The following is a 26,543-nucleotide window of genomic DNA, read 5'->3' as shown; positions in this document are numbered from 1 at the left end:
CAAGGACCCATACCCACACCACACACAACAGCATTTGAGAATAAAAGATCTCAGACATAGAGAACCCATCAGGTATTGCAGTTCGGATAAAATGTGTTTACACAGATAGGTCTAGGTTGTCATGGCTTCTTACAAGTGCCCTGCAGGGCTTCTCTATCATTGTTCCTGGAACTGGGGTAGCGGAGTGAGCTGAAGAATGATGATGGATTAAACCCAGATTAGTTGACTGGGGGTGAGTGCTTGCAATGTTCACCACTTCGGCCTTCATCTCCTTTGGTTTTTCTTTGTTCGCCCTAAGTTGGCAGGGTTTGCCAAGACGTGGGTCCCTTGCTGACTTTGCCACTGGATTCAACCTAGCCTGGCTGATGGCGGATGATTAGGCAGAAACCGGTCCCAGGATGCTTGTTTCCAGTCCAGGGAAGACAGGGCTTGGCAGTTTGGGCTGGACTGTTCTCATGAGGCACAGGGTCAGACTGATTTGCGTTTGGCCATGTCTGAACTGGGGTGACGGAGTGAGCTAAAGAATGATAATGGATTAAAACCAGTTCAGTTGACTGGGGGTGAGTGCTTGCAGTGTTCAACACTCTGTCCATCAGCCCCTTTGGTTTTGCTTTGTTCGCCCTAAGTTGGCAGGGTATGCCCAGACGTGGGTCCCTTGCTGATTGTGCCACTGGATTTAAGCTAGCCTGGCTGATGACAGCTAATTAGCCAGAAACCAGTCCCAGGATGCTTGTTTCCGGTCCAGGGAAGACATTGCTTGGCAGTTCGGGCTGGACTGTTCCCATGAGGTACAGGAACAGACTGATTTACATATGGCCATGTCTGAACTGGGGTGGCGGAGTGAGCTAAAGAATGATAATGGATTAAACCAGCATCAGTTGACTGGGGGTGAGTGCTTGCAATGTTCAACACTTTGTCCATCATCCCCTTTTGTTTTGCTCAGATCAAAGAAGAGCATCTCCATAGAATTCCTTCGCTTAAAAAAGTTGGAATACAGGGCAGCTATCCGTGTCTTTAAAGCAGAAACAATAAAAGCCAAGGCCTATTATTATGAGGGAAAGATGTTATCAGCTGGATATTTGCCTAGAGAAACTTTCACTATTATTATAAAACTACTTAAAGCCCCTGCTCCACAAATAGCACCACACCCCTCCTGCCTATTGTGAAACAAAACTAGCAGACTTTTTACCACTAAGGTTCAACATATTTTGGAATCCCTGCCCAGAGGGATGACGAAATCAAAACTCAGACCAATCCCAACCCACGACCCTCTGAACACATTCTTCCCTCCCCTGCCCCAGGAAACTCTTCTTGCCTTGTAATTCTCTGTGAGGAGCGGATCACCAAGAAATCCGGCACCACTTAACATCTTGAAACAGGTAGCTACAACAACACCTAACTTGACGGACCTGATCAATGCATCACTATCCACAGGAATGGTCCCTACCAACTGGAAAAGGACCATGGTGAAATCTCTGCTTAAGAAACCTAACCTAGACCCTGCAGCTATGGGCAACTACCGCCCTAATCTCTCTCCTGCTGGGAATAGGTAAAGAGGCAGAGAAATACGTTAATCAAACCCTGTCAGGATTCCTTGAAACCGACAACCTGCTTCACTCCTCTCAAGCAGGGTTCCGACCATTTCAGAGCACCAAGAAGGCCCTGTTAGCAGTGGTGGAGGAAAGCAGAAAAATTCTAGACTCAGGAGGTTCCACAGCAATCATTCGCCTTGACCTAAGCGCAGCGTTTGACACGGTGAACCAGAAGATCCTAATACACTGTCTGAGGAGTGACAGGCACCGTACTCCAATGGCTGCGCTCCTTTCTGAAGGGTAGAACCTTTCAGGTTTTTGAGAACACCGCATCTGAACCCACCCCTCTGATGAGCGGTGTCCCTCATGGCTCATCGCTTAGTCCAACCCTCTTCAATGTATATATGGCCCCTTTGGCAGGCATTGTAGCCCCCTCGGGAATCTGCATGGTAACCTATGCTGATGATACGCAATTGGTGGTCGCACTTAACCAAGCGGACCATAAAATCAATGATCTCAATACTTGTCTAGAGGACATCTCGTACTGCATGGATGCAACCCAGCTCAAGCTTAATGGCAGAAAAATTGAGATCCTGATATTGGGCTACCACCTCCGTTTTAAGTCCAGTTCCATGTGGCCAGCCAGCACGGGTCTGCCCCGGCTTCTAAGACGGAGATCAAGAGCCTGGGCATCTGTTTGGACCAGGCCCTTAACTTCAGGACACAGGCAAGGAAGACAGCAGCAATCCGCTTCGGCCTGCTCAGAATGGCCTGCAAAGTCCCCCCTCTTAGCAAAAAGGTACTGGTCCAATCCCTTATACTCTCTAGACTGGACTATGGGAATGTACTATATCTGGGCGCCCCCTCCTCAGTGGTTTTCAAATTACAGTCAATTCAAAACAGCGCAGCCAGACTTCTGACTGGATCCTCCAACAGACAATCAGCAAAACCAGCAATACACTCCTTCCATTGGCTCCCAGTGCAGGAACTAATCAGCATCAAGGCCTTGTGCATAGCACAGAAATCAATGCAAGGGAGAGGGTCCCCCATTAATTCAGCCATGATCCCCGACTAAAAAGCGAATAGAAAACTTTGGTCAGCCAAATTGCGACTGGCCGAGGTCCCCAGGATCAAGAAGGCCAGAAGTGGCGGAAGGCTCTTCTTCTACAATTCCGACAAACTCAGGAACTCCCTGGAAGTGGGGTTCTTTCTCAGTTTTTTATAATGTAAGGGTTGTTGAGTAGTTTTTTGCACTCATCGTTGTAGATCTCTTTTAGCATCACTAACGTGCCACCCCCATTATCAGCCGGTTTTATGATCACTATTGTGTCTTGGTTTAGATCTACCCGAGCCTCTCTTTCTGCCCTACTACAATTGTTTCAGACACAGTGTCTTTTTTTCGTAAGGAAATTGCTCCTTAAATTAACCACCTGCTTAAAGTTTGCCACTTCTGGGGGTAGTTGTTGGATAACTGGAGTGAAAAAGATTTTATTGTGGAGGTCACTGTTAACTACCCTTTTACAGTCGTTTTTCTCAGTATCTCGTTTTCAAAAGGAAATGTGAATAAAATTATCTTTTGGGGTGGGGATGAATCCCAGACCCTTGTTGATGACCTGTTTTTGAGTTTCGATTAGTATTTTAGTACACAGGTTGATGATACTATTTGATTCTACTTGCTTGTTCCTGAACCTCGGTGTGGCTGCCTTTCGTTCTTCTTCCATGTTCTGCCAGGTCATTCTGCAGTCCCCGTTCTTCCATTTTCCTCTACCTCTTCCTAAAAAAGGCGAATGTGGTAATGGTTACCAGGGGACGGCTGCTTGCAACGGGTATTGTGAGAAACCATAAAGTGGCCAGCCCCTGTGGGGATGATAGACGGCATCTTGGTTGTAAGGTTCTCTTGGCAGGGGGTCCCATCTGTAATTCCTTTTTCCTTGGCCCCTCCTCTGATCTTTGTCATCTGATCCTTTTGAAGAATTTTCAGAGGAAAATGAGGACTCACTCATTCACATAGTCTTCTATGGAATATGGATATATTTTCTCATGTGAGAATTTAGATAGATCTTTTTGCAATCTGTTAATCTTTGACTAAGTAAGAAATTCCTTGTACTCATTTTCTTGACTTTTTATCTGAATCTGAATCTGGAAAAGGACAGGGGGGATTCTGATCAAGTACCAACAATATATGAACTATTGATAGGCACTCAGGCTAATGTGTGTCTTTTGAAATTCTATGAAGCAAGTTATTTTATGAAAACGCGCTTTAACGGATTGATCGCTGCCTTCTGCAATTGGGTAGGCATAAGGAAGAAACTTGGGAAAGGTAGATACAATCGTTGCTCTCCCCATCAGCAAGAGGATCACCTTCAAGCTCCTCACCCATGCTCACAAAGCACTCCACAATGCCGGGCCAGCATACCTCAACAAACATATCACCTTCTGCACCCGAATCACTAGCTTTGCTCCACCGACCTCGCCCTCGCCATTGTCCCTCGCATACACAGAACCACCACCGGCGGCAGATCCTTCTTTTACCTCGCCGCCAAGATGTGGAACACCCTCCTCACAATCTGCGTCTGACTTAGGACCTGCTGACTTTCAAGAGACATCTCAAGACATGGCTGTTCAAGCCGTAGCTGCTAACCCCCCACAGCGCCTTGAGACCCTCATGGGTGAGTAGTGCGGAATTAATTGGTCTGATTGATTGACTCTCCTATAATCAGGAATGACCAATTGCCCAGGACACTACAAGATACATGTCTGGTAAGGTGGGGTAAGAGTGGTGTATACAGGGTATCTATTAGCTGGGGATCAGATAACAGCACTTGAAGCTATTAGAGAAAGGTTTGATGTCGGACCCCGGCATTGCTTTAAGTTTTTACAGCTGAGAGATTTTCTGCTTAAAAAGGCAGGTGGTGCGGCAGGGTTTGGACAAGAACCCCTGCTGGAATTACTAACTAGTAATACCAGACCCTCAATTACACAAGGAAGGTGTGCCGGATGACTTGAATCATAGGCTGAAATGGAAGGATAGGTTGGGAGTCGAGGATTCTTACTTTATGAGAACATTAGAACTGTGGGACACTGTACTGTGCACTGCTAATCTGCGGTCTCCTTATTTTAAGACTTTATTTGATTTATATAGTACACCTGCGAAAATTGTGAAATGGGGGTGGTACTGAGGGGACCTCTTGTTTCAGATGCTTAACATTTGGAGCTGACTTAGTGCATATCTTTGCTTCTTGTCCCTGTATAGAATCTACTAGTCGCGAAATCATATGTTTTTTACAACAGATTCTCAATAATGATGTTCCTCTGACACCACAGCTGATGTTGTTAGGGGTATATGATACAGCTGGCAATGAAGGGGAATAGCTTATTTTTATAGCTATGGCAGTTCTTAGGTTATGTGATGCCTCAGCTTGGCTCGATCTACAACCCCCAACCTTCCAGTAGTGGAAGGGACGGTTCTTACATATATATAATTTAGAAAAGGCACTCTATGAAAGGAGAGGCACAAAAGGCAGAATTAAAGGGAACAGAATCTGGGACCCCTTATCCACCTGGATTGCTTCCTTTTTATGAACTGAAACTCCTTCCTTAAGTATTAGATTGCTCTCTAACTAATGATCTTTTGGTTATTGTGCATAATGTATTACTCGTTTGTTTTTTGATGATCTAATGAAAATTGATAATATATGTTTGGAATATATGCACAGGTAAACACTGCAGCTATTACACATCTTTTGTTATACAATGAAAATAATTAAAAAAAAGAAAACCAAAAAAAAGGAATGCACCCAGCACAACAAGAGCCAACATGATGCAAAAAGGTGGAAACACAAGAAAAAACAAGGAGCTAACCATAGAGGTTAATATACTGAAGTACCAAATATTACTGAAAGTCCTATGAAGGCAAGCACTGCCATGCATCTCAAGCTGGATTATGACATCTCTGACTGATTTCCAACATTACAGCCTATAATGGAAAGTTACATAACTACCTTTTTATAACAACCAGACCACACTGTAACACAGCTAAATAACATTTTCTGAAACTATGTTCAGCAATACCTGACATAGACATTGTGGTTCGCCACTTTTAAAGTCTTAGAAACTGGCTCCTGCTTTACCCACTAAGGGCCAGATGTAGGTGGCCAAATACAGAGCGGTAACGCAGAAATTTGCAGAATTTCTGCATTATCGACAGGTATTTGGCTGAGAGCAATGTAGGTGAGTTTCCACCTACTTGAAAAATAAGGAATCGTAAAATTGCGATTCCTTATTTTGCTCTTGCATTTAAGGAATCGGAAATAACGATTCCTTTAATGCAATGTAAGTAGCACTAAAAAAAAGTGCACTTCAGCCTAAAGGAATCACTAATTATCACCAACTTTTTTGCTTTTTTTAAAGTGCCACACATCCGTGCCCTTAGGGCATGTATGTGCGCCACATGTGCACACATGCACATTTCATGTGTGCAACTGGGTGTCCTTTGGACACCCTGGCACCCTTGAAATAGCTCCCGCTATTTGTGATTCTGTAATACCGAATCGCAAATAGTGAATATCCTCCCAGTCATTCCTATGGGCCTCCCAGCCCATAGGAATGAATGGCTAGGTATTCCTTATTAACGAATCTCAATTAGTGATTCGGTATTAAGGAATATTAAGGAATCGCTAATATTTTAGCGATTCCTACCTACATTCAATTTAGTGAGTCCTTAATTGCGATTCAGTAAAAATTGCTTTTAAGGACTCTATAAACCTACATCTGGCTCTAAAACATTAAAATTACCTTTTTGTAGCAGTTTCATAACTTGACTATCAAACATTTACAAAAACATATTGATGTCGAATGTCAGCGAAAAATGTTGGTGAAACTCTCATTAACCCGTAGACAAATGATAATTTCTCAGGTTTAAAATGAGCGCATCTCCAATGTTTGCCAAGATAAAAAAATGAAGAAGGAAAAAAAAAGGAAAATTGTTCATTTGATTCAGTTCAACGTAAGTTTCTTTCTGCTACAGTTTTATTTTTGGTGGCAGTTTCTACTGGTCGCAGGGTTGGTGATGGGGGCTTTACTGGTTTCTCCCCATTTTTTATGTTTCTGTCCCAACACAGTGATCTTGCATCCTTGTAATTTTTTTTCTGCCCAAGGTCTTGTCTGATTTCCATTGTCAGGAAGACATTGACCAACTGAAATTTTGTCCTGACCCGTCTTCTCCAAAGGAGGAGATTCTCATTTTTCTAGATGTGTTGAGAGCCCTTTGCATCTACTTGACTAAACCCATGTATTTGGGAAGGTGGACTCAATGTCTGTCACCTATGGTCTCTCTGGAAAGGGTCTCAAGCCTTGTTTGTCCACTTTAACTCAATGGGGGAAGTGTGCTGTTGTTTTGTCTTCCCAAGCTGCTCACCGTTTTCTTCCTTCTTCTGTCCAGGGGTGGTCAACTCAACTGTTTCCTCTTCCTGGGCCATGGTTAAAGGTGCCCCTCTGCTTGACATCGGTCTCTCTCCCAACACCTTTGTTTCCCATTGCTGGCTTCAGTTGGGGATGGTTGCACCCTGCAGACATTGGTGCTCATGTTTTATCATCTGTACATAATCTGTGATTGTTGCTGTGTTTTGCTTTAAATATATCAAATGTGTTGCATCATCTTTTGTTTCTGTTTGGAACAATTAGCATGCCTTTAGGTATGGGCTCATGTGTAAGGAACTGGATGGGAAGACGTACAAGGGTGTAATGCATAGTTGCTTACTGATAATCTTAATTACTCCTAGTTCAGGTCTTCCCATTCCATTCCATTCCTGACCCTGTCCCACCCTCCCAGGTTCCTGTTTATGTTATGTTTGTTTTTCATTCTAATGCGTTTCTTTGGTATTCTCAGGCTGTCCTGGTGATGTGCTTCCCTCTTTATGCATGCTGGGTAGTCAGCGCCATATTGGGCGAAGTATTTTCATCCCCGCTAGGTGATAGATTCTGTGGAGAATGAATGAATGAATGAATATAAGCTTTATAAAGCGCAAAATTAGCTCAGGGGTGTCAAGGCGCTGTGGTAAGAGGTCAGAAGAGCTGAGATTTGAGGTGCACCTACTTACCAAGCTTACAGAGTAGAGAGAGTGAAAAGCCAGACCTTCAAGGCTTTGCGAAAGTGAGAATGAGAGTCCAGACCCGAAATTGAGAGAGGGAGGTAGTTCCAAAATTTAGCCTCAGAAACAGAGATGGCTCTGCCTCCCCAACTAGCTTTCCTAAAACTAGGGACAATCAGCAAGTTCTTGCTAGCCGATCTTAACTGATTGGTGGGGACATATCTCTGAAATTGTTTCTTAATGCCTTCTGACCCTGTGTTGTAGAAAGCCTTATGAACCAGGCAGATGGATTTGAATACAATTCTCCGACCAAGTGGAAGCCAGTGCAGATTCCTGATGGTGGCCGAGAATGAATGATATTTGGGAAAACCCATCACCAGCCTGGTGGCAGCATTACAATAATCTAATCTAGACAACACAAGGGCTACAGTTGCCTGTTTTAGGGCGACGAAGGAAGGAAATCGGAAGATCTTTCTAAGAGTCCCTATCATCGCAAAGCAGGTAGAGACTGTCCTCAGGCTTGTGAGCTCCTACGCTACTTGACTTTCTTCTGCCAAGGGAGGGCCTCGCAGAATCAGGATCCAGCAGCACTGAGAGCAAACATCACAGCTTGGGTGAGACTCGATCTCCCAGCTGTCTCTGGTGAACTGTTGGTGCAGGAGGTGATGTCACCCTCCCTGCGCATTTCAAGGCCTCCCAGGAACTCAAGCAGCATGGGATGCTTCACTTAGGCTCGTGAGCCCCTACGCTACTTGCCTTTCTTCTGCCCAGGGAGGGCCTCGCTGAAACAGCAGCCAGCAGCATCGGAGAGCAAACATTACAGCTGGGGTGGGACTCGATCCCCCTGCTGTCTCCTGTGAACTCTTGGCATGGGAGGTGACATCACCCTCCCTGCTCCCTTCAAAGCCTCCCAGGAACTACCGCAGGGCTGGACAATTGACTCGGGCTTGTGAGCCCCTACGCTACTTGCCTTTCTTCTGCCAGGGGGGCCTCACAGAAACAGCAGCCAGCAGCACCGGAGAGCAAACATCGCAGCTGGGGTGGGACTCGATCCCCCACCTGTCTCCGGTGAACTCTCTGCACGGGAGGTGATGTAATCCTCCCTGCGCCCTTCAAAGCCTCTCAGGAACTCCTCCAGCGCGGGACGCTTCACTCGGGCTCGTGAGCCCCTATGCCACTTGCCTTTATTCAGCCCAGGGGCGGGGGCCTTACAGAAACAGCAGCCAACAGCACCAGAGAGCAAACATCACAGCTTGGGTGGTTCTCGATCCTCCAGCTGTCTCCGGTGAAATCTCAGCGTGGGAGGGAGCGTCACCCTCCCTTCGCCCTTCAAAGTCTTCCAGGAACTCCAGCAGCGCGGGATGCTTCACTTGGGCTTACAAGCTCCTACGCTACTTGCCTTTCTTCTGACCAGGGGGGGCCTCGCTGAATCAGCAGCCAGCAGTACTGAAGAACAAACATCACAGCTGGGGTGGGACTCGATCCCCCTGCTGTCTCCGGTGATCTCTCGGCGCGGGAGTTGAAGTCACCCTCCCTGTGCCATTCAAAGCCTCGCAGGAACTCCCACAGTGCGGGACGCGCACGGGTGCCTGGACCATTGGCGCACCTGTCTGCGCCTGTCAGCGGCTGGAGGAAGCTGGTCCACCCCTGTTGGCTCCGGTTAAAACAAACATCCAAGTAAATTTCATTACAGGACTCCTCTTAGCTCCAGGTCAGTGACTACTTAATTTCTAATACATAAACAGCATTGGTGAGCTCACTGGGCTGTATCTGAATCATCTCGGGACCAGTTGGCATATGGACTCAGATAAAAATTAGGACTTTACTGGATTATTTATTTTTGTCAGCATAGTACTCATAGTACCGGAAGCAATCAAGCAACTGGTACAATTTGTTAAAGATGGGCAAGCGAAACTGTACTGACAAGAAGCAACCAGTTCCAAAGCCTAAAATCGAACTCACCTCTATTGATAGGATGCCGGATAAAGCAATAGGACTGGAGGCAACTGAAATTGAGCGGACTCACTCCTAATTTGATAGATCTGGAAATATCACAAGTTTCGCAAGCCTCCAGCCCACTGATTAGCCATACCCCTAGGGCCATGAATTCCAGTAATGATGTGCCTAATGCTGAATTACATACAGAGGCAATTTCCCTGTGCCAAGCGAAGCGAAGAGGGGAAAACCTAAAGAAAGAAGAAAGTATTAGAAGATCCTATGGATGGTAAAGATGGTAAAGAGGGGTATTCGTCTAGTAGACTTGAAACGGATAAGGAACAACCGACATGGGTCACAGATTTATTGGTGGATTTACATTTTCAAGCTAGGGCCATTATAAAAGAGGAACTCAAAATGTTGATTGAAAGGATCGATAAGTTGACTACGTTGCTAGAGACTAGGGTAGGGATCACAAATGGAAGAGAAGTGACTGGTAGCGGTCAAAAATACAGGTTACAGATAATATTAGTATGGCTGCCCCAGTCCTACCTCAGAATAGCTCCCTCCCTAGCACTGTTATTGCTCAAACTAGGCAGTTTACTACAAGCCCCAGCAGGCACTTTCTTGCTGTGGGCCCCCACATAACAGTGGCCCACAGCAAGAAAGTCAAGAACGTCGACAACGTGAGAGGGTAGGTTATACTAAAAATACTGAAACCCTAAAAGAAAATAACCCACAACCGTGCATTAATCTACCACCAGTGTCAACCCCTTATGTTGGCACCCCAGAGCTCAGGAGGGGCAAAAGGAATCACACCAGGAATTAAAAAATAAATGTATGTTTTGGTTAGTTAATAACAAGCAATTCCACTACGCGGATGCTGGAGAAATTTTAATGACCCGTCGAGTAGGCTAGGCGGGCTGGAGACCCAAGGTTTTGCAGGCAGATTGTGCAGTTATCAATTTTAGAAATCCATCAGTTGCCCAAGCATTCTAACAAGGGGTCAGGAGGGGACAATAAGAGCTATCCCACTAGGCTATTTTTATCCCCCACAAGGTCCTCAACACTGTGGAAATGGACGGAGGGGAGGCCCCCAAACCAAAACCACCAGATATTTTAGGTTTCCAACCGCTGAGGCAACCACGATTCACCATTCCCATAACTTACATGTTTGGGGTTCTTGAAGGAGTGGATTGACTTGTAACTAAGGCGTGTGGGGCAAAGGATAATAAACACTGAGTAGGGGTGACCACAGATTAGTCTTTGACAGAAGAAGAGGGTGTTCCCAGTGGGAGGCAGAGAGTGACAGAAGGAAGCAATAAGCTAGAATCCGAAAGGATTAAAACCATGAGTCTTCCCCATGTCTCCAAATGTGAGTCTCCTCAGGAGTTAGGTTTGTGTATAGACGGGAACATGCCCCCATCTCCAGAGTGTATGATCAATGACTGTGGGCCAGATCTATTGAGGCTGCGAGTTATCTTTTGGAACGTGGCCAGAGTAGCCCCCAAGATGGATAGTCCTGACTGGGGGGCCTTCATTGAACAGCACGAAATTTGCATGTTACAAGAATCATGGGCAAGGAGAGATCAAATCAAACTAAGTTATGCCATATATTCCATTCCAGCGACATCAGGTGGAAAGGGGAGGCCATCGGAAGGGTTGTGCACGTGGGTAGGGACACACCTGGTTTGTACATCTACCCACCTTGAAATAGCCTCAAATGACATACTATGTGTTCTCCTCATTTTCCATTCAGGGATCAACGTTATTCTAGACCAGTTAGTTGCAGCAAGAGTCGAAGACTGTTGACAAGTTAACAACATTCCTTGCAACTATCCCTGATAACTACTTGTTGATTGTAGGGGGCATTTCAACTGTCAATGTGAGCCCCTAGATGGTAAGATCAGGGACACCGCATGTGAAGAAGATCTGCATTGGGATGTACCAGACACAACCTGTCTAATAATAAAAACATGGTCTCCCTTGGTTCTCCAGATGAATTCTCTGACATTAAAACATTCACTGAGGGCATGTATTGGCAGAACTAAGTCTGACGCCCCTGGTAAGCAAAATATTTCAAGAACTGGCTATCTAATTGATTACATTTTGGTCAGTATAACCTCATGGCATAGGGTTGCTGATTTTAGGATTGTGCCGCACCACGACAGCGACCATAATGCGCTTGTTTTAGAAATACTCATACTAATACCTGGGAGTACTAACAATCTGGCTACACCTGCTGATGGTAGATTGGTTATTAATAATTGTAGGAAGAGAGTCCGTTGGGCGGAGTTGAGTAAGTCTCAAGAAAAGCTAGTCGCCCTACATCAACCTGTTTTCCCTTTTCTCATGGACTCTATCCAATCTGTCTCGGCCGATTACACCAAATATCCCTGAACCATACAAAGCTAAGAGCCATTATGGACCACTTTTTCTCACCAATGAAATCAAGTCAGTAATAAAAGAATAATTTGGAAGGCCAAAATAGCTCTGGTTTCTGCCATTGAAGCTAAACATAGACCACTGATTAAAATTCGAAGGGCTGCCTATTGAACAAGAACTATGGAGGCACAAAAGAGTGGGAAAGTGAAAAATGGGAAGCTTAGTTGCTCCCTGGGAACCCGTGACATGAAGACCTTTTGGAATTGCGTGAACACAGGTATGCCTGAAGGAAAATCGGCGATAGAGCCAAACATAGGGGCAAATGTGTGAAGGGATCATTTTGAATTCCTATACACAAGAGTTAAGCTAGAGGCTAGTGCAATGATTGATACATGTCACCCTCCACAGGCAGACTGTTCTAGCATTAATAAGAAAAGATCTAAAGCAGTGGATGAGACACTGATGATAACCCTCACAGAGGTAACCGGTGCCCTAAGCCAAATCGGCCAGGTAAGGCACCAGGGTTAGACTGGATCCCCACGGATATGTTCTCAAGAGAGCCAACTATTTGCGTTCCGTATTTTTGGGTTTTATTCAATGCTGTTATGCAAGGTATGGTAATTCCTATGGTAAATCCTATTAGTAGGGCCAGGGCCAAAATAATTCCAGTTTTTAAAAAGGGCTTGACGATGTTGCCTACAAATTATAGGCCCCTAAGCCTTATAGACATTAGCAAAAAAATCTTTGCACGTGAATTGCTACATCGTCTGCAGAGTTGGATAGAGGAACGTAAAGTCCAAAGCCCATTCCAAGCAGGGTTTAAAGAAAAACGTCCACTATAGAACAGAATTATAGGCTAGAAATATTACACTGGAAGACCGTGTGTTTAGAGGGTGGCAGCCTCTATTTAATTTTTGTAGACCTAAAATCTGCATTCGACCTGGTGCCTAAAGAAAAGTTGTGGGCAGTCCTGCTAGTGATGGGGGCTCCTCCATATTTGTGTCAAGTATCAAAATGGCTGCACAAAGGAAAGTATGCACAGATAAGATTTGGCAAACATGGGTAACTCACTACACCCATCCCTGTAAATAGATGAGTACGCCAGGGTTGTGTCCTCGCCCCAACTCTTTTTAGTCTTTTTATCAATGGATTAGTTGGCAGCACATGTTATCCCGGCCATGATGTTTGTTGACGATACCCTGTTATTATATAAATTGCCAATTGGTATACAGAGGGTTTTAAATAAATGTGATGCCTTCTGTAAAGAAAGGGCCCTTCAGATTAACCAAAAAAACAAATTTTTGGTTTTTAACTCAACAAAAAGTACCCAATCAAATGCATGTCTAGAAGATAGAACATTAGAGACAGTATCTATTTTTGATTACCTCGGTATTACTATTACTGAAAAAATGGACTGGGTAGCATAGAATTGAAAAACACATGCCTGAAGTAAGTGCAAACAACAGGGGTCTGTCCAAAGTGTCTGTCCAAAGTGTTTCGTAACTCTAGCCACAAACATGTGGGCCCGGCAGTAGAGATATATAGGGCTCAAGCAAGAGGTGCTGCCCTTCATAGAGCTGAAATGTGGGGGCATGATTGCACCGATAGCCTAACACAAACGGAAAATGTATTTATTAAACAACTGTTTCCTCTTCCCCGCAGCACCCCACTTATTCTGCTACGACTAGACCAGGGGGTTAGGCCAATTGCGGATGAAGTCTCTTTGAGACCCGGTCCTGTTCTAGAGGCACCTTTGGGTCACTCCAGAATTGATTGAATATAGGGAAGAACTTAAAGAGGTGATGAATCTACATGGGGCACTGATGCTACCATGGTTTACAAATGTCAGGAACACCCTTACATCCATGGGTCTGGGTAAACTATGGGACATCCCTGAACTTACATGTCCTACAGTCCCAAGGAAAGAGCTAAAGGGTCGCTACTGGGAGAACACACTGACCCAGCTACAGGGGAACCACTTAATGGGGAAATGTACTACGGCGTATTGGGAAATTAAAGATAAGCACATATTAGAGTCAGCGCTTAATGATATCAAGCCAGCTGCCACAAGAAAGCTCTACTTACAGTTTAGGCACGGGGTATTGCCTCTGCGTGCTTTTACGAATAAATGGACGGGCCTACAAACATTGGGATTTCCGGCATGTAATTGTGTAGATGAAACTGAATAACGTGTTTTATTACTGTACTCGCTATTAGAAAGCTAGAAAATGATGGCTTGTCCAGATATGTAGAAATCTAGGACCCAGGCAATGCTCTGAGGCCTTTAGCCTATTGAAGTATAATACTAGTCTCCCCATAGCCTACTCAGTGGCAGGCTTTTTGTTTTCCATGTGGTGTACTCGAAGAGCTTTTTTTTAAAAATACCCCCCAAAAATGGTGACTAAATTGGTGTATATCCTGCTCCGCTTTTTAACTGATGGAACTGTAGATGGATTCTATGCCTATCTTAACAGTATTTTAATCACGTATCATATTTTAGGTATAGATTACTAGGGTATTTAGGTTATCAAGAACTAGGATTGGTGCTTAATGATCCCCTATCATGATTTTTTCTGGACGAGCACTTTAAATGTAACCAGTTATGTTGCTAATAATTACTTCAAAGACTAACACAAGCACTTTATATAATCTCATACATTATCGGTTATGAGTTGACCTGAGTGTTACATTCAGTGTAGATTATTTCAATGTTATTGTAAATTGAACCAAAGTACTGTATATAAGAATAAATGCAGACCGTGATATCAGGACTGACCGTAAATCAGATCCTTTTAGGCAACACCAGCTATCTAGTATTAATGTAACTTTATTTCTGTTTTTAAACACAAATGAGATGTTGGATGTTGCATGAAATGCTTTTATGATCATGCTGTTTGAAATAAAGTTTTACAAATGGAATGGAAAGAGAATTGTCATTTTAGATGCCCACGTTTTTGGTGCTGAGCCCAGGGCAGGGGGCAAGGTCCAAGCGTGTCCGGCCACCAGGCGTCCAACCAAATGTCCTGATGGTTTCTAAAAATGAAAACCTCACTTTTTTCCCCATTTAGTCTTAAATAGTTTTGTACCATCCAGGAGGCCACTGCCGGCATACAGTTTTCAAAATTTGCTGCTGATGCGATGAGTGTCATCAGCATATAGTAACAGTTCTAACCCAAATGAATTTACCACTCTGGCAAGAGGGGCCACATACATATAAAAAGGGTAGGGCTCAACGAGGACCCCTGAGGAACACCATAGAACAATGTATTGGGGGCTGAGTAGAACTGGCCCATCTTGACCCTCCGTAAGAAATTAGGTGAGCAGATTCAGGGCAGAGCCCTCAATCCCAATTATCTAAGCCTCCCAACCAATCGTAGAGGAGAGATGGTATCGAAGGCCGAATGAGGTCCAAAAGGATTAGCAAAGTCCTGTGACCGGCATCCACATGACTTCTGATGTTGTTAAGTACGGAGGTTAATGCCGTCTCAGGCGAACTGCTCACGTGCAAGGAAGGGAACAGAAAGACCTGGACTCCCGGTATAGAACGACACCGATAAGTAACTGGGCATTATTGTTAGTCAGACTAAGGAATAATAGTATGATAAAATGGTAAGCATTGTCACATTACCGCTGTTGTTCAACATTTGCTCACAGTGGATGAAAGCCTCTAGAAACCATTTGATTGACAGTTTTACATTATATTGTTGAACACTTGTCAATATGCAGGTAAATGTAAGGAATTAAGCATCGTACATTGTGACTATGGTGATTTTCTAAATCAGTTACAAAGTTGTGCAGCATTGTGCAGATAGTTTCCTATTTAAAGCATCTCTGTCTTGCAAAATCACTTTAAGCTGTCGTTTTGGTGAGTGCACAACAATACCTCTTCCGCCACACAGCTCTTCAGCTCCTTAATACGCTTAAATAATGATCAAAGAGAATTCAGCAAATGTGAAGAAAAACATGTATTGAAATACTTCTTTGCATTTTAATTACAAGAGCGTACTCTAATTTTGTTTTACAGATTATCCAAGGACCCCAATACCAGGTATTAATCAGAACATTGTGGTATAGACAATCTTCAAATGTGCCAGTACATTAACGTGGGGACATAAGCAATATTTATCATACCCTGTTATTAGAGTTTACATCAAAATGTCGAATTCCACCAACAGTCTGTCTATGGGCCATAGGATTTTGAACTCTGGCACCCAGGACTTAGAAGCCACTGCTTGCCATATCGAGGGATCAGGTAAGTGTCATACATTTCCGACACTTGTTAATAAAATCACAAGAAATAGCTACTTGGAAACCGAATAAGAAGTGGCAAACATAGTAGGGAAGCCGGGCTGGTGAGCACAACTGCTGGCTTCCCTTCAGGGTCACGGTTGGCTCCAACGTTTGCTTCCGAAGGTCCCCCTAGTCCCGGATCTGTTTATTTTAATGCATTAAGTGAAGCGAATCAGGAACCGATGCAGCTTGGCTTTCCTCATGTGTATTGATTGAGAGCAGGCTAAACCCTGCTGTGAGGCTGGTGTTCCAGTTGTGTTTGGTGATGTGTTGTCTGTTGCTGTGCCCATGACTGCAGCACCGGACTTTGCATGGAGAGCCATGGTATGAAGATGAAACCCAGATGGAGGAGAAGGATGGGGGCGAAATGGGCTCAATGAGGATTAGAGAAGAGAATGGTTCGTAAGAAATAAAATGTCTTTTTGGATTGCAGCTTTGGGGTGGTCTGGGTGTGCTTACATGAACGCATATGGCCATGTACTGCCGAGTCCCCTCCCCTAAACAGACTATCCCCTTTAACCTCATCAGTTGTGCACCTAGCCCAAGCACAGATCCACCTTAATTTTCCCCTAAGGCATCAATGGAGACAACACCATGGTTTAGGTTAAGGCTCATAATTCCCACAACTATTTTATTCATTACAATAACAAATCTTTACTCTTTATAATTTCACTATTTACAAAATACGCAGAAAGTCCAGTCCATTACATTGATATGTACAGTATATCATTTGGCTATCCTTAACATGTTTCTCATACATAGGCATTCCTGTCAAAAGCTAAGTGATCTTCCTGCATATTCCTGTTTGCGCCTACGGCAAGGTCAATGACTGGTCCAAGATCATGCTAGGTCCCACCCTCCTACCCGAGTGACCTTGCACAGGAGGCCCAGTTCACCAGAAGTTTATCTCACCCTGGCACCCTCTACGCCAGAGGTCTTCAAACTTTTTGATGCTGAGACCCCCCTTTTAAAAGATTTTAGGCGTAAGGACCCCTCCTGAAACAAATTTCTGAAACCTGGTACTCCTCATCCTCGACAACCATAAATGTCCCCAATTCCCACGGCAAATCATTTTTATGGTGGTGAAACAAGATTAAACTGTACGGGCCGATATGCGCATAAATGTAACTTGCATGGGTGCTGCACTTAATGTAGTAGAACACAGTGCCCGGTTAATTTAATATGCAGGTGTACCGCGCTTGATGATGTATTCGGCGCCCACATTCATCATTATTTATTTATTTATTTAAATCATGCAACCTGGCCTTCTTAGTGCCTCATTTAAACATGGTACCTGCTTAATTAAATACGTATAGGCTCCGCACTTTCTGTTGCAACACGGCGCCTGTGGCACGCAGCCCAGCTTCGGAGCTGCAGCCAGTTGCGGAGAGAGCAGGGTGAAAGTGAAATGCTCTGCCTCAGGATGGTGGAGGATGTCTCAAGGGTCAACAGACAGGAGGCAGCATTCTGCAGGCAAAGTTCCACTGGTTGACAAAAATGAGAGTTGGACTCAGTGCTGAAGTAAGCAGTAAGCAAACTTAGCACTCTTCTACAGCAACACATGTTAAAGAGCAGTGCATGCTGGTTCCCATCAAGTCACTGTGCCGAAACAGCTTCTTTAATATAATGCATTGCTATCTTTACTCATTAACTGTAGTGATTTGGCAATAGCATCCTGCATTGCATCCTGGTAGTTAATTTTCCCAATGCTTGCACGCACGTACTGCAATGCATCAAAATCTTATTTTGACATTTTTAGATATGGGCTTTTCAAGAGAATATGTGAAATACATAGCTAAAACTAGCAATGGGATAATTACAGGCCCAATGGAACTGCCCTTTATTAGCACATGCCTGTATTGCAGTCTCTGTTGGCATTTCGCTGGAAGTAGCTCAAGTGACTGTTAGTCTTTCTAAGTGGTAGGAGTACAAGCGCCGGGATGCCTCCGGGTCACTGTTCGCGCTATACAAATACGCCACATTTACATTTACATTTAAGATGGCCACTGCACCTTGTGAGAGATCAGCCTACTCCTGCCCCTGACAAAAGGAATGTTTAGTGAAGCAGAGAGAAGTGAAAGTGTCTGTTGAGTCCTCATTGACATCAGCTTGGTTAGTAGGAGTCTCTCCCATGGGCGGCATCCATACTAACACCTGTGAGGTCATTGCAGCCTCATACTGTCGGAGGTACTGGGCTGTTAGTGGTTGAGCCAGACTGGCTTAGTGTGCTTGTTTAGGGTCAATCCTCTCTAAACTCCGAATTCCTGGTGATGTCTAAACAACTGCACTATGGGAGCAAAGACAAGCTAAGCGATTCCATATACACACAAATGTTATATTTTGCTTGCCACCATTACAACTTTGGAGCAGTTGAGGACTTGTGACAGGATCACACAGAAATGTGAGTAAGGTTAAATGCCAACTACTAAGGAGAATGAGATATAAAAGCTTATAATTTGCTATTGCGGGCACTTTTTCCTTACATAATTACTCCAAAATATAAATAAAAACATAATTTATAATACCTGTAGCTTTTACTTTTATAAGTGCGCGACCTATTGTATTGTAAATGCTTGTTCTTGCTACTTACTGAAATTCAACACCTCCTTCCCGATAGTAAGCTCTATGTAAATATATTTGCAATTAGAAGCACACACTTTACAGCTCGTCACTAAGCTTCCAGGGAAGGATTCAATCAATGAAAGTCAGTACCAAGCATTCTTTACATCTACAAATTGCCCTTTTCACTTTCAAATTAACACGTAGCGCGCACATTTCCAGTCCTTTCAGGCAAGCAGGCAAACCTTGCCTAGCTGTCTGATCAGCTCCGGTTTCACAGCACAGGAGAACACTTCCTGAACTACAATGAAGCTCGAAGTATTTTAATTTCAAAATTAACTGCCCAGGGACGGTTTACTTTTCCCAGAGCCCAGGCGGAAGTGAGCCCAGGGAATGCGCGACCCCCTTCCCAGGACTCCGCGACCCCCCTGGGGGTCGCGCCCCACAGATTGAAGACCTCTGCTCTACGCCCTCAACATTATCTCCATAAGGAGCTGTGCTGTTACTTGCGCCATTGCGCACATGGAGGGTTGGCCCAAAAGGCTACCCGAAGAGAGACTTCCCTTCTCGCACCCTTCCAGCCTACCAGCTTTAACTGCCCCTGGAGTTCCATGAGAGACCATCTGTCCCCCCCTCAGGTGTCCTCATTTGACAACGGTGATATCTACTAGGGACCATAAAAGTTGCCCCCCCAATCATGACCCTACCGCCACAGGCCAGCATGGTTGCCCGACTATCTGCCCCCTTCACTAGGAGGTTATGCACTGTTCCGTGTTCCCACTGACCAGGCAAGTAAATTCCCCAGGTATATTTCTTTACCTAGCTTGGAAAGATGCATGCCATCCTGAAGGAAAAAATGTTTCCCCCAGATGCACCATGCACAATTGTCTGAAGTGTGGGGATTGGAAAAACTTATCAATACGATTGTTGATTCTTTTCACTGAGTGGTTCAAAGCCCAAACAGACTCCCCCCTCCACTGAAATCTGAGGACCATGTGTGACCAGGCCAGTACCGCCTTTGAGCACCTCCTTGCCAACCACCCTACCTCGGAGATCAGTACCTCCACTACACCCTTCCTACCCAGGGGAACCAGATCATTAACCCCCAGATGCAAGATAAACGCTGTCGGGGTACATGTGTCCTGTCCAGCAAGCTTACCAACATACCCCTAAGCTGGTCAAGGCTTAAACTATCTGCCGCCTTGCTGATGCCACAGAGTTCCCCCCATCCCTCATTGCCCTCAAAAAGGAAATGACTGCCGTTTATTCATGCCATGCCCCTTCCATTCTTCCCCCAAGAAATTGCAGAAGGCCCCAAATGCCCCTTCATATGCCCACCTGGTCCTGGCTGCTAGCCTGTGGTCCGACAAGCTGCCAAAGCTTGTCTGGGAAAGGCGTTGGGTTCTCTGCTGCTTCGGGATGGTAGGGATGCTATAATCATGCATGAGTGCACAAACCCTCTGTAATGCCCTGCACATTCCTGAGAACCAGGTGCTCCTAAGAAAATAAAATTGTCTGGGTAGAGCAGGAATGACCAGTGGCCTGTCACCTGTCTGAAAACCCACTCCAGAAATTAACTGAACTTCTCAAAGTAAGAGCAGGAAACAGAACACCCCATAGGCATTCATTTGTCTATAAAATATTTTCCTTGGAACTGGAAACCAAGCAGGCAAAAATCTGGCTATAAGCAGAAGGCTGATTCAATGTCTGATTTTGCCAGCAGTGCGCCCAGCCACAGCCCCTCAGCATTTCAATTGCTTGATCAAACAATGCATTTCTGACTGCTCTCAGGTCCAATGTATAATGTTACAACACATACATTGACAATGCATGCCTTTACAACACAGTTTTTACATCGCAACATCCTTTACAAAGCATTCTTTTACATTGCATGCCATTACATTGCATTTTTCAGAAACTACCTTTACAATGTATTCCATTACGTCGCATTATACCTTTACCACCATACCATTACAATGTATGCCTTTACGTCGCATTTAAGGTAAGTGTTGGATAGTATAGGGGTAATAGTTACGAATCTAACTCCAGTGAGTACAACAGTAGAGTAAGTATTGCGTAGTGTGGAGGTAAACATTACTAGTCCAACTCCAGTGAGTGCAACAGTAGGGTAAGTGTTGAATAGTGTAGGGGTCAAAATTACTATTCTAACTCAAGTGAGTGCAACAGTAGGGTAAGTGTTGAATAGTGTAAGGGTACTATGCGTTGTAATGGTATGCATTGTAATGACTTGCAATGTAATGCCTGTGTTTTAGTCACATGCATTGTAATGACATGCGTTGTAGTGACATGCAATGTAATGGCTGCGTTGTAATGACATTCTATGTAAAGGATGTTGCGATGTAACGACCCCTATGAAAAGGTAGTGCAATGTAATGACTGCGTTGTAAAGGTTGTTTTCCGCACAGGTCCCAATCTATGGCGCCATTTAAGGATTGGCCCCTGGGAGCCGATAAATTATTAATTAACCAGAACTCCCCCTGGTCCTTCTTGGGTACTACCCCTAACGGGGAGCATACAAATCCCTCCATTGGTATTTCAAAAAATGGGCCCGCCACTCTTTCCAACCTCAACCAAAAATAAGGCACATTTCCAAACCATATCTGTTGGAATCCACCAACTCTGGTTTGGAGGTTTAGCGGCCACAGTTTCCTCAACAGAAAAGCACATTGTAATTGAGCTGGTGGTAATATCAGCTGGACTCTCTCCGACAGCCGCTGTTGCCTATGAGACCTTCAATGCGGGAGGAAAATTGTGACGGAGTCTGCAGGGCTTGGACGATCTATCGTCCCCAGAGCCACCAAGATCTAAATAAAGCGGGCAGACTGCCTAGTTGGCGTATTGTGAATCAGACGAAAATCGACAGTGAGAAAAGATTCTCCAAGATCTAAATCAGGTCCTAAGTATGTGTGTGCCTGGATGTAGTGTGCATGCGAGTGTGTGTGAGTATGTACAGGATTGGAGATGGAGGTGTGTGGAGGGTTGTTGTGAGTGTGTCTATCACTGAATTGTGGAGACGTATGTGTATATGTATGACTGAGTGTGTGTGTTTGTTTTTGTAGGTGTAGCTGTGTGCAAGTGACAGAATGTGTGTGCAAGAATAGGTGTGTGTGTGACTGAATGTGTGGGGATGTGTGTGTGTCTGTGATTGTGACTGACTGTGGGTGTAGTTTTGCATGTGTGTGTGTCCAAGTGCATGTGTGTAAAGGTGTATGGGCATGTATGTGAGTTTGTATGTCACTGAACCTGTGGGGGTGTATGTGTGAAACAGAGTGTAGGTGTGTTTATGTGTATAGTACTGTGTTTGTGTGCCAAGGAATGTGCACGCAGGTGTTTGTATGTGGTGTGTGTGACTGAATGTGCGGTGGTATCTGTGTGGGTATGTACATGTGGCTGAGTGTGGATATGTGTATGTGAGGATGTAGGTATGTATATAGGTCTGAGTGTCTGTGTGTGTGTGTGTGTGAGAGAGAGTATGAGGAAATGTGTCTAGGTGTGTGTGAGTCTATGTGCAGATGAACAGTTATAATTAAAACCCAATTATTACATAGTGATAAAAAGCAAATGGCATTTCATTATATTTCTAGTTCTTCGACCACCTTTGAGCTCCATTCTTCTACTACGTATTTACATTTTTCTTCCGGTACTGTGTAAACACTAGGAACATATCAAAATCAACATTCATTTTAATTTGTTTTCTTCTCATATGTTTCTAAATTATAAGGTAAGAAATGTCTGCAGCAGCTCCCTCTGTTCCATAGTTGATAATGTGAGAGAAGAATATTTAGTGCACTGGAAAATAAATGCAAATGTTGTGATAACCAGAAATGTATAATGCAGGATTTTAATTTGCAGAAACTAGGTATGTGCAGGGAAGAGTCTTAGACAGATGATTGGCCTTCTATACCAAGAGTAACTCACATTTTTCTAAAGTACTTTAAACAAATTTCATGTTCAAGATAATATCTTAGGTAGTTACGTATATAATGATAAAACATTTTGGTGAGGGACTGAAAAACTCTATGCATAGTGGACTGACTTCTTCGTAAAGAGCCTCCTGTGTGAAGGCACAATAGATCTGTTGAAAATGGTAACTCCGGGCGAGTGGAGTGCCTCTAAGAGGAATTCCACAGAGTTGGGAAAAAAGTCAGTGGAACTCCGCTTCACTCTGCTCCGCTCCCTCCCCACTCCCAAATTAATTATAAAGTAAGAAAAAGGGTCCTTACCTGCTGTGGCTGCCTCCTCCTTGCCATGGCCCCTCTCCTTCCTGGTCCTCGCCATCCATCTTATTTGATAACCTATTTTGTGCATCTTGCTTGTGCGCATGCTCACTCGCAAGACGTACAATGTATCATTCACGCATCTCTCCTGCTTCTCGATGCAGTGTGACATAGTTCACCATCGACATTGATCCAGCATGATGCAGCTCGCCCTAAACACCAATGCATCTAGTCACAAATCCTGGCATCTTCCTAGGTGCCAACACTGGCCAATGCATTGCATCTCTTCACTAATGGCTCCTCCACCCCCACTGCCTTTTGCATCTCCTTGATGACTCTGCTGCATGATGCTTCTCGATGCCCGGAATTCCAAATGCAGCTCTTTGCCAATGTTTCTCCAAGCCCTAGCAGTGCAGCATGGAGCAAAGACTTCCCATCTCAATGCCCAGGCCCACAAGGTACTTTCTCAGCAAACTGAGCATTGTCCTGTATCCGGAACTTGCTCCATCACAGTTTGCCTGTACTTGGACCAAGTCTAATGTGGTGTGAGATTTGTTCCTGTTTTGTGTTTTAACTTTTAACTGTTAGACGTGCTGCATAAATACTTTACACGTTGTCTCTAAATTAGGCCTGTCTGATTTTGTGTTAAGCTACCAGAGGGTTAAGCACTGGTTAATTTGGGGTTTGCTTGTGTTTCACTCTGACGGAAATTGTGGTTGCTACTTGAATAGGGTTAACTCCTCTCAACCAGTAACCCAATTTCCTACATAGACTTTAAGTTGGTAAGGGCAGAAACTGGACGCCACGATCAGTCACACATCATTTACACTATTCCTTCAAACTGTAGGATACAACAATAGATACCATAATAGAAGCATAACTCCAGCAATGAATACAAGGCCTAAAGTGATCATCACCATTGTTAGACCACAGGACAACATATATATTGTAAACAAAAATCAATAGGGGAGTGAAGAGGTAGTGCTGGAAAGCACTCAGGTGGATGCACCCTCCTCCAGTCAAAGGTATGTATAAACAACAAGATCCACCTCTAAATGGTTTCCTGTGAGCCGAGGTATAAGAGGCATACACAATATTTGTTAAAATACCCCTCACACACCAAAAGGGCCCTTGGTGTTATGATTCATCATCGGGGTCTTCCGGCCCGCTGCGGGAGGGGGCGTGCTGCAACTAGCGACTACGCTCGAGCACTTTAGATTTTGTAAGTGCTATGTGAGGTGTATTTGAGTGAGTGCAAGTAGGGTCAGGGGTGAATGGAAAAGTGAGATCAAAAAAATACCTGGCCTTATGGAAACAAAAAATTATTTATTGGTCATAGGCTGGTATTATTAAAAATGTGTGTGGCGGAGGAACCAAAGCTATTTAATGAGCTAGTTCTCCTGCTGATGTCAACATATTTCGAGGCCTAGCATGAGTCTTTGTCAGGACAGAGTTAGATCCCTCTGTCACTCACTGCGGTTGCCATCTAAGTGCGCAAGGTGTATATACAAGTGAAAGTACTATACCTATGTGGTATGGAAATAATTCTAGTTATAGCCCTGTCAGTATTTCTGAATCGTGAGCTGAAATAGATAAGAGTCAATGCTTCATGAGCCGATCTGGAAGAGGGGTAAATGAAACTTCCATTACCCGTCGAGAAATCCTCGCATCCTCCCTCGTCCGCGGCTTCCGTGGTGTGTATATATATTGAACATATACAATAGTATTGCTTGATCACCTAAAAGCGGATATGCTCAATGACTTAAAAACCCATTGTGGCATTCACATTGACACCCCATCCCCTTTAGGAGCCCTACTCATTTGCGCCTCTAAGTTTAACCTCAAAAACAATGCTCTTGGGCCTCCTTCATCTCATACAGTGAAGATGCTTCTCTGAACCCATCCAACCTTTTTTCTGACCCTTTTCCCGCTAGCCATTTAACAAACTTCATTCCTCAGTTACTGCCTATGTGGACCAAGATTATAAACACCGCTCTCCAGCAAGTAATCATCCTAGATAACCTTAAATCTGGGCAGGTATCCCCAACCTGAAAAAGCCAACGTCCGATCCAGCAGACCTAAATAACTATTGCCCAATATCGAACATTCCTATGCTGGCCAAACTATTGGAAAACGTGTTTACACACAGCTCAGAAGACACATCGATCATTTCAACCTGCTAGATCAATAACAATATGGGTACCGCACTGGGCACAGCACTAAAACAGCCATGACCCACATAATTGATGATGCTTTAAAAATTCTTGATCAAAATGAAGAATGTCTGTTAATCTTGCACAATCTACACTCAGCTTTTTATACCGTCAAGCATGACAACCTACTAAACATCTTGGAGCAAAGAATGGGGTTATCGGGGTCAGTCCGTAAATGGTTTACCTTATTCCTGCATAATAGATCACAAAGATTCAAGGCTAAGCAATCCTTATCCAATCCCGTCCTAGTCACTTTAGGAGTTCCGCAAGGATCTTCCCTCTCTCCTACTCCCTTCAACTTATTCATGGAACCACTCACTGACATCTTCAGCTCTTCTAATGTTCAATATCACATGTATGCAGAAACTACACAAATTTACCTAAAAATCCACTCACCAGAAGACATCAAATTGCTCAACGTAACACTTAAAAAAAATCAGACCTGGTTAGCCGGAAACCATCTGAAACTAAACACCCTCAAAACAGAATTCCTCCTCATCACTCACCCCCAATCAATCAACAATCATCAGTGTCTGGCTGAAACACCTCACAGCACTCAACTGCCAACCTCTTATCATTGACTCCGCTAATTCACTGGGAGTTACCCTCGACAAAAACCTTAACATAGAGAAACACATCAGCAGTGGAACAAAAGGAGCAACTTATCAAATGAATATCCTAAGAAAACTCAAACCCTTCCTCCCCGCAAATGACCTCAAACTTGCTGTTTATGCTCTAGTACTCCCCAGAATTGAATATGGGAGTGCTACCATTTGCAGACTCCCGAGATCGACGACAGCCCCCCTAAAAGCCTCAATCAGCTAAGCTGCCATACTCATCACCGGCTCCAAAAGAAACTGCCACATCTCCTCAGACTTAAAAGCCCTCAATTGTTTACCTTTTGAAGCTAGAGTTCAACTGAGAATTTCATGCATGACACACAAGGCTATTCAGCACAATTCTCCAAGCTACTTGGCACAGAAACTGGCACTATCTTGTGTCAATAGATACTCATGAAATGCTAATAACTTTCTAGTAAAACCACAACGATTTTCAAAGAAGAAAGCATACAGTCGGGCCTTCTCTGGGATTGCCCCTAGGATTTGGAATGCACTACCTACTGAAACCAGACAAAGTCCCTCCACTCTATCGTTCAAAAAGAAGTGAAAGCTATTCTCCTGTCCAAGTTCACATGAACTATGTTTACATGCTGTCATTCTTTGTATGATGTGCTCGGATCATATCTATTTTTCATTTCTGTCTGTATTTTGAGTTTTATTTGCTATATCTGCTTGTAAAGCA

The 26,543-nt window shown here is 44.1% G+C and overlaps 1 protein-coding gene across 1 annotated transcript in view; it reads left to right on the top strand.

Moving 5' to 3' along the window:
- The window catches only part of LOC147669135 (uncharacterized), a 306,712-nt gene that overhangs the window by 87,573 nt on the left and 192,596 nt on the right, over positions 1 to 26,543 (top strand). The window contains exon 2 of the mRNA XM_086948199.1: positions 15,966 to 15,989. Within this exon, the coding sequence (XP_086804325.1) occupies positions 15,966 to 15,989 (24 nt within the window). The remainder of the gene's footprint in view (positions 1 to 15,965; positions 15,990 to 26,543) is intronic.

The sequence above is a fragment of the Lissotriton vulgaris genome, unplaced genomic scaffold, assembly GCF_964263255.1.
Source record: "Lissotriton vulgaris unplaced genomic scaffold, aLisVul1.2 SCAFFOLD_2603, whole genome shotgun sequence".
NCBI lineage: Eukaryota > Metazoa > Chordata > Amphibia > Caudata > Salamandridae > Lissotriton > Lissotriton vulgaris.
This window is presented reverse-complemented; position numbering and strand designations above follow the sequence as displayed.